General features: G+C 39.0%; 1 protein-coding gene across 2 annotated transcripts; it reads left to right on the top strand.

Annotated features, from left to right (window-relative positions):
• Window positions 1-1,323: 1,323 nt before the first annotated feature.
• LOC134082353 (uncharacterized) lies at window positions 1,324-8,162 on the top strand. Of its 2 annotated transcripts, XM_062538024.1 has the most exons (6): window positions 1,324-1,358; window positions 2,264-2,353; window positions 2,535-2,917; window positions 2,992-3,123; window positions 4,202-4,295; window positions 4,563-8,162. In XM_062538024.1, exons 2-6 carry the CDS (start codon window positions 2,329-2,331, stop codon window positions 4,571-4,573), a joined length of 645 nt encoding a protein of 214 aa, XP_062394008.1. In that variant the 5' UTR covers window positions 1,324-1,358; window positions 2,264-2,328; the 3' UTR covers window positions 4,574-8,162. The 2 variants fall into 2 exon arrangements, with proteins under 2 accessions (XP_062394008.1, XP_062393997.1); XM_062538013.1 differs by lacking the exons at window positions 1,324-1,358; window positions 4,202-4,295 and having other exon boundaries at window positions 1,393-2,353.
• Window positions 8,163-9,000: the final 838 nt, after the last annotated feature.

Genomic DNA, 9,000 nt, shown 5'->3' with positions numbered 1-9,000 from the left:
AAATTCAATTCATGAATTGAATGGAGGCCAATTCTAAAATTCGGAGCCTGGCCTGTGTATGCGTGCGTATTCCTGCCTGTCTACTGTGTGTGTTTATGTGTCTTTGTGTGTGTGTGTGTGAGTGTGTGTGTGTGTGTGTGTGTGTGTACGCGCATGTATGGGAGTGTGTGTGCGCACCTGTGCGTTATGTACGGTACTGTAGCCTACTTCACCAGGGCTATGTTGGAATTGCTGTAGGACCCTGAGGAGGTGCTCTGAAGACTAGGGATGTCAGCACATCCACTAATTGGAGTTCAGCTGTAACTTGTTAGATTTGAGGCTTTATAAGTTAATAAAAATAACTGTTGCTCGAAGTTCACAATACATACTGTATATCACCACCTTACCCAAGGGGATCAGGCAATGGTTTGCCCCAGTGGGACAACAAGAGCAACTTGGGGTACCAGTGTACGTGTGTGTATGTGTGTGTGTGTGTGTGTGTGTGTGTGTGTGTGTGTGTGTGTGTGTGTGTGTGTGCCTGCATGCGTGTATCATACATGTATCTTTATATGTGTTTGTGCATGCATGTGTGTAGCGTACAGTCACTAAATATGCACATAATAATTTATTGTTTGGCCTCCCATGAACCAAAATGACACAAAACTTGGCATACATTCAGAGGGTGTCATAATGATCATACACTTCAAATTCCGTACAAAAAACAATGGTTCCATGTTATGCTTGTGAGGCCACATGTCCAGCAAGTTTTGTGCACCACAGACTTTCAGTGTCTCAGGAATCCTTGACAAAAAATTGCTCATTAGAAAAAAAAACAGTGGGGAAGTCCCTCTAATAAACAGATGCCGCTTGATGCCCCCAAAAAGGTATTGGATGCAGCATGTTACACCTGTGTTATAGGCTATGTCTAAATGGTAGAGAGGTTATTATATAATATGAATGCAGGTGATTGGACAAGAGTAATGAGTGGAAGGGTGACGTGGCAATTGAGCCTTCCTGGTCAAATGTTTCCATTTGAATGGGACTTCTCTTTGAATTTCTCACAGTGTGTTCATCTATCATAATGAAGTAAGAATTTCCATGAGAATATGTTTGTGTAATATTATTTAATAATATTATTATTAGTGTCTGACACTCTAAACTTGGCTCTGTAATACCTTCTTTGCTGCACTGTATAATGAATGTGTGTCTGTTTAAACCATATCACATCAGCATGATTCATTGAAACATAAATTAGCTAAATCACTGAAGTCACACCCACCTGTCACATGAAGGGTGTGGTTACGCACACTAGCCTACATAGTGCTAGCACTGCTCGTGCAGTGCTACATAACAAGCACTGCACTAGCGTTCTGAAAGAGGTAAGTCTTGCCTCCTAGAAATTCAAGTTGAACTTGTTGTCTGAGTAAAATTTATTTTCAGTTTATTGTAAAAGATGATTGTAAAATAAGTGTTTATTATGTGTATTGTCATCCTAAAGATTTCCTTTGCAATGTAGTTTAAATGTTAGTCCTCTTTTCTTAGTTGCCTTGGGAAAAAGTGTGAGATTAATGAATAAAGAAAAACACATGGGAAATATTTACGTGGTTACAGATTTTCCCAGTTGCTGTGGTGCATTTAGTGAAGAATCATTAACATTTGCACAACAGTGCATTACTCAAAACAATTAGTCCAAACTGCACCATATAGTGGATTACCTATTTCTAATGAAAATGCACAAACCTCTTCATTGTAGCATAGTTATCTCAAAATTACAGTTATACATTATTCTGTGTGTGTGTGTGCGTGCGTGCGTGCGTGCGTGTGTATGTGTGTTGGGGATTTGTACCGTACCATTTTTTTGACAGACAGTGAAAAATATTTCAGAACAATAACAAAAGCGAAATGACAAAAACAGATGCATGGATGTACTACATCATTTTCTGCATGTTTGAAGCAATGATAATTGCTTTTGATATGCACAAGTGAAAAGATTATAGAGTTTGAACATGTTTTGAGAATTTCAATTCAGATACACCAAGTGACTGAGGAAAAGTGCAATTGCTCATAGACAGGGAGCTTGTTTATGGCTTACTAGTAAGCTCACACAACCATTAGGTTATCAATATTATCCATTAACCAGTATTTAAGACTGTATCTGAAATATGAAATATGGAGTATTAACCTAATAGAAATGCTGTAGGTTAACTTTACACTTTTGAATGTGTTTATACCAATATGTTAATAATATATCAAAACTACATTCATACTACATACATAAATTCAGACCCTAGTCGCAGATCATCCTCCAGTCGCAGATCATTCTCCAGTCGCAGATAATTCACACAGATTATGGATTCATTGTACACTCAAAGAGGTATGTTACATCCTAACAAAAATCTAATATGCTATTATTTTAGAGGACGGGCAAGGGGAAAGATCATTGCTTTAAAAGGGAATGCAATGCTTTTGCTCGTCAACCGGAATCGATATCAAAGTTATTGTTCGGGGCATTGTTACATCATGCCGTTTCTGTCTGTGTCACCTCTCATTTGCAGAGAGTAGTATGGCATTCCTCCAAAGCAGTAAGGGTTGTGAGGTTGATCTTTGTGATGCTGAAACAAAACAAAAAGAATACAAATTGAGGAGAGGAACCTTTGAGGACACAATCTATGGAGATGACAAGAGTATGCTGGAGGATTGGGAGGAATGCTACCTTCCAGAACACATGAGAATGTTGGTGTTAGGAGAGGTTCATCACAACAGCTGGGATTCTGAAGACACCGACCTGGTCCTCATGAAGTGTGAAGACGGTAAAATCTACGCCTACGATGATGAACATCTCCACCTAGTGGCTAAGTGCTTGGAATCACTTTTCAGTGAAGGAATCACCTTTCCATCTACAACAGTCTATTACTATGGGCAAAGCTTTGAGGACATGGTAATGAATATCAAATTAAATATTCAGCAGAGGCCAAAGCAGTCAGATGTACATCTAATGTATTTTGTCTTTAGACAGAGGAGGAACTAGAGGAGGTGAACGCATCTGAAGAAATGAGGCAAGCTAAAGAACATCACAAGCTTCAAGCTGCAAAGTGGGGGAGTGAGCTTAAGGAAGTACTCAGAGAAGTGGCACGATGTTATGGGGTAAGCTGGTCTTAATCTTTGTAGGTGTATGATTATCTGATTGTAAAGATATTCAGATAACTGGAAAACAACTAAAATATTAACCTAAGTGCAGGGATGGGCACAAATACATCAAAATGTATTTTCCAAATAAAATGCCAAAAGACCCACCGTAAAAATGTACCAAAATAAGCTACAATATTCAGCAGTCAATATGTTTTCAAAATATACAAAGTACTTTTTTTTAAAACCCTATGCCTATCTATCCCTTCACTTGTACACTATCTAGAAAAAATCTGAAATCAAGACACTCCTTCCATAATCAGTCAGCTCTATGATCTTTGCTTTACACGTAGACTGTGGACAAACTGACTGTTTTATGCGTTCACTGAACAAAGCTTATGGAAGTAAAACACCATCAGAAACATGTTTGTAAAAAGCGTAATTGGTATGATATAGAACATCAGCGGAATATAGAATCAAGTAAAACAACTTTGATGTTCATAGTAATGTAGCAGTTAGCAACAGCTCACTGTGTGATGCCAGAGACCAGTAGTTTTCTACAGATACAACGTTAGGCTTGTTAAACTGTTAGTTACATAGTTCTCGCTTTAGATTGGGGGGCTGCATAATTGACTAGAAATAGAAAACAAATGTTTCTTTTTCACCATTAACAAGCTGTTTGTTAACACTTGCAAGCTGCACATTAACCGTTAACAAATATGCTTGTAAGTAACTTAAAATGCTGCTTATTAACACTTACAAGCTGCATGTTAAAAGTTAGTTAATGTTATTAAAGGGTAACAACAGTTAGCTTACTTTTAGTAACATTTGTTAACTGCTTATTATGCACTGTTAATACCTAATAAGCACATGTTATTCTAAATTCTAAAACGGATAGTTCCGGTCCTTGATTGTGATTGGCTGAATCGCGTTCAATGTCGTATATAGCACTATAAACACACACCTTGACCGCATTTCGTTCTATAGTAATGCACTAGCACAACTAGCACAACAGTTAGAGTGGCTGTGTACATTAATACATCGTTAAATTTTTCGTTGCACGGCCTCTCCTTAAGCGTTACCCAATTCCGCTTAGGGCACCGAAATGGTCAGCAGCACCAGCTCCATGTCTTCTGTGAAGATGAAGTCATCCTCTTCCTCACCTTGCTTTGAAACAACTTCCTTGACAGGTCTGGACAAAGCACCAAGTACCTGACTCAATCTAATCTGCAGCACTGTACATTTATGTTGTGAGTGCAATGTGCATGCAGCAAGTGTGAAAGAGTGCCAAAATGAAAATACAAAAATACACTACACTGAAGTATTTTGATACAAAATACGAGGGCATTTTCATTATCTCAATGACAAAATAGTATTTTGTTGTAGCCTACTGTTGTAATGTTTATTGAATATTCTTCCTAAATTGAACGAATAAAATTAATGTTATCTTGATTTAGGTGTCATGTGACAAAGGTGTTGCTGATCCGCCAAAGAGACAGAGAACTCAGCAGGTGGAAGAAAAAAAGTCTGCAAAAAGAAGAAAAAAACATGCAACTAATCCATCGGACGAAGCAAATGTTGTTTTGGCCAATTGATGTTTACAGTTTTTTTCTGAATGCTTAAGCAAGTTTCGCAGTGAAATTCAAATTCTGTTGTGTTATGTGAGGCACACACGGTTGAAAAAGTACTTCCGGGATTTCAACCTCCCCTCATACTATCCAATCTTGAATCCGATTGAAGAGTTCTTCTCTGCCTGGCGCTGGAAGGTCTATGACTGTTATCCCCATAAATGCATAGCCCTTTTACAGGCAATGGAGGAGGCATGTGGGGATATTGACAATTCATCGTGGCTTGTGTTTACTATGATACGAAAACACCATTTTTACAAAGGTGTGAAGAGTTAATCAAGCTATGTTCGCTTTTGCAAGAGAACTACAATATTTTGATAATTTGGTGAAAGGTTTTGCAAAAATAGCCAATAGTTACACAAAATGTGCTTAAGCAATCAGAAAGAACTGCAATGTACACAAAATGTACACACAATGTTGTCCGAAGTCTGCTTCTCATTATTAGGGCCCGAGCACCGAGGTGCGGCCACTGAAAGTGGCTGCACCGTAGGTGCAAGGCCCTATTGTTTTTGCTCAGATTATTATTATTATTATTATAGTGGAATTCTTAAGCTCCATGTTTGGCCTTTTTTCACCAACGTGGCATGCTTTAAAACTCTAGGGTGTGGTTCAAGGACAGTATAGCGCCACCTAGCGTGTTGTCTGTTGTGGTTGACACATACATACACGAAAATGAACTAAATTTGGTAGACTTGTGTGTTGTACTAATCTGAACAACTTTTACATTGAAACTACATAGTGAATCTTAAAACAATTTGAGTTATGATTATGATTATGAATTTTGCACATCACGCATTTTGAAGCACTCCTCCTAGACGGTTTATCGAAATCATGTCATACAAGCACTAAAATGATCTTGAGGAATTGCCCGCGAGGAATTGCGACCAGATTTTTTAATTTTTGAAGTATATTGAAATGGCGAAGGTTTGAATTATGGCGTTTTATTAAGAAACAGGAAGTTGGTGTTATAGGCAGAAAAAAGGTTATGAATTGGATGTAATTTGGCAGCTACATGTGGAATTGCTTCTGCTGGTCAGAGACAGAGCTCTGGCCTAAGGTGTGGCTTTGGGACTCTATAGCGCCACCTAGCAGCATGTTATCTGTTGTGGTTGACACAAACATTCATGAAAATGAACCAAATTTGGTGGACTTGTGTGTTATTGCTATTACTAGTCAGAGACAGAGCTTTGGCCTAGGGTGTGGCTTAGGGACTCTATAGCGCCACCTAGTGCATTGTCTGTTGTGGTTGAAACATACATTCACGAAACTGAACCAAATTTGGTAGGCACATGTGTTATTGCCATCGCTATTCAGAGACAGAGCTCTGGCTGAGGGTGTGGCTTAGGGACTCTATAGCGCCACCTAGCGTGAAACCCGTTTTGGGTTGACATTTACATTCACAAAAATAAATCAAATTTCATGAGCTTGTGTGTTATTACTGCCGCTAGTGAAAAACAGCTGTGGCCTAGGGTGTGGCTTAGGGACTCTCTAGCGCCATCTAGCGCGTTGTCTGTTGTGGTTGACACATACATTCAGGAAAATTGACCAAATTTGGTGGCTATGTGTGTTGCTCATGCACATGCCCACCAACACGCCTCATATTGCTTTGTTAGATTCCGAAATGATACAGGTCTCCGCACCGCAGGTGCTAGGGCCCGCCATCGCCGCTTGCGGCTATATTTATAGTATAATCCTCTTACCAGTAACATTTTTCACCAACTTGGCATGCTCTAAAACTCAAATTTGGTGGACATGTGTGTTGTATTATTCTGAACAAGTTTTACATTCAAACTATATAGTGAATCTTAGACGAATTTGAATTATATGAGATTTTCTGATTTTTGCACATCATGTATTTTGAAATACTTCTCCTAGACGGTTTATCGAAATGATGTCATTTAAGCACTAAAATTATCTTGAGGGGTTGCCTGAGAGGAATTGCGACCAGATTTTTGAATTTCAAAAGTATATTGAAATGGCGAAGGTTTGAATCTAGGTGTCTTATAAAAGAAACAAAAAGTTGGTGTTATAGGCAGAAAATAGTGACTAATTTGGATGAAATTTGATGGAGTATTAGTTAGTGTGTTTGTAGTGACAGTCATATACAAAGTTTTGAATTTGGTGTTGTTTGTGATTTTTAAAAGCGCATTAATGATTGTGGTGGACACAGTTTTAGCTAAAATATTTTGAAGCGAGTTGATGAATAATGATAATCATATCAACCTATGCTGCAATTTCGACGTAAACCACATTAACAGAAAGTGAGTTATTTAGGTTTTCATATGACTATGGTCTCTCCTATCCGCTCCTTGCTGCCCGCGCTTGTTACACACAGAACTACCTAGCCGCTTCCTCACTGTGGCTCACCCACTCTCCCCCTCCTTGTCTCTTTCCTTCCCCCCACAGTTATTCACACTTTCCCCTCTCTCCCAGCTGGATGTCTCTCTCTCCTCCCCCGCTCTCCACACAGAGACACAGACACAGACACAGACACACACACACACAGAGTCAAGAATGACAGTGTGATGCAAAGTAAAAGGTAAAAAAATGAATTGGGGACTGACTGAGTAAGACCCAAGTTCTAATCCTCATAAAAATTTGTCTTTGCCTTGTGTGTTGCCACCTCTAGTCTGAGACAGAGCCCTGGCCTAGCGTGTGGCTTAGGGACTCCTGGTCACTCACTCACTCACTCACTCACTCACTCACACACACACAGGGCAGCCGTGGCCTACTGGTTAGGGCTTGTAACTGGAGGGTTGTCGGTTCGATCCCCGACTAGTCCACAGCTGAAGTGCCCTTGAGCAAGGCACCTAGCCCCTCACTGCTCCCGGAGTGCGCTATTTTTTTTGTACTGTATGGCTGGCTGGCTGGCTGGCTGGCTGGCTGGCTGGCTGTCTGTCTCTCTCTCTCTCTCTCTGCCGCATTTTTCTCCCTCCCCCATTCTTTCCACACAGACACAAACACACACACACACACACACACACACACACACTCTCTCCCTTCCTTGAACCACCTGAAAATGAATGGCCACCTAGCGCATTGTCTGTTGTGGATGACACACATTCATGAAAATGAACCAAATTTGGTGGGCTTGTGCGTTATTGCTATCGATAGTCAGAGATTATGGAGACCATTATCCAAAAGTTGATGTCAACAGACAATCCCATTGTGGTGATGTGATCCACATTGCATATTGTATACTTGTCCATGCTTTATTATGCTTTTGACAGTAACCTATGTGCACAAGGGTTCTGTTATGGTTTTGTCTATGCTGTTTTCTGTTACCTGCATTTGCTTTGAATTGTGCATGTCCTGCAGTGGGGAGAGTTATTGATCGCCTGCTCATGTCAGTTATTTTTCTTTACTCTCACTTTTGTATTACTGCACAGGTGTTTGGGATTCTGTTTAAATAAATATCATATACTCATATACTCATAGTCTAGCCTACTTTTTTTTGTCTATGTGTGATATTATTTTCTCTGGACCACAAGGTTTCCTATCAACACCCATCTAAATATTTCTACTGGCATGCCTCTTGGTGACATTAATGCACAAATATGAAAAATGCATGAGACACAAATCACATTTTTCTTTCCTTGACATACAGTAAAGGTTTACACAAGACAAGACATACAGTGCCCTCCATAAGTATTGGAGAACATGCTAAAGTGGACCATAAAGAGGAATATAAAATCATATTTTGGAAATTTTGAAAACAGGGCTCTTTTTGTCTAAACATATCACACAATTAACCAAACACCACACCCAATCAGCAGAATAACAGATTGTTAGCAAAATGGAATATTTCTGTCAAAACAATAAACACATTGATAAAACCTTATACTGTTCTTATATCACTAACACATTCTTTGAATGATTCTACACTATGTCCATCTTATACACACCAACACAATAAATTCAAAACACATCTGTAAAAACCCTCTTCCAATATATGGATCTTATTCAGACATATTGTTTGAGAGCATTAGGATAATTTAGATGACAACAATATTTTTGATGAACCCTCATCAAGCAATGCACAAAACTGATGCTGCAGGCAATATTTCTTTCTTTCACTGTACCATACTGTATGTTCAGTTACAGTGACAAGTCAATCAACAGAAAATGGCAAAATTATAGTTCTTACTACTGTAAAGTGTATAAAAATAAAAAATATGTACACAAATAAAAAGTACTGTACACTTACAGTCACTGAAGAAAAACTAAAGCAACAATACAAACAAGTAACAACAATATGTAATACTCT

Source organism: Sardina pilchardus, chromosome 1 (assembly GCF_963854185.1).
Source record: "Sardina pilchardus chromosome 1, fSarPil1.1, whole genome shotgun sequence".
In the NCBI taxonomy this organism is placed as follows: domain Eukaryota; kingdom Metazoa; phylum Chordata; class Actinopteri; order Clupeiformes; family Clupeidae; genus Sardina; species Sardina pilchardus.
The sequence above is the reverse complement of the archived record's forward strand: the minus strand, read 5'-3'. Positions and strand labels throughout refer to the sequence as shown.

What these genes read in the sequence shown, in the direction of transcription:
- LOC134082353 (XM_062538013.1), top strand. Translation starts at nt 2,329, where the DNA reads ATGGATTCATTGTACACTCAAAGAG. An exon ending in TTCATTGTACACTCAAAGAG is followed by an intron (nt 2,354 to 2,534) that starts GTATGTTACATC and finishes TCTCATTTGCAG; the next exon opens with AGAGTAGTATGGCATTCCTC. An exon ending in GGCAAAGCTTTGAGGACATG is followed by an intron (nt 2,918 to 2,991) that starts GTAATGAATATC and finishes TTTTGTCTTTAG; the next exon opens with ACAGAGGAGGAACTAGAGGA.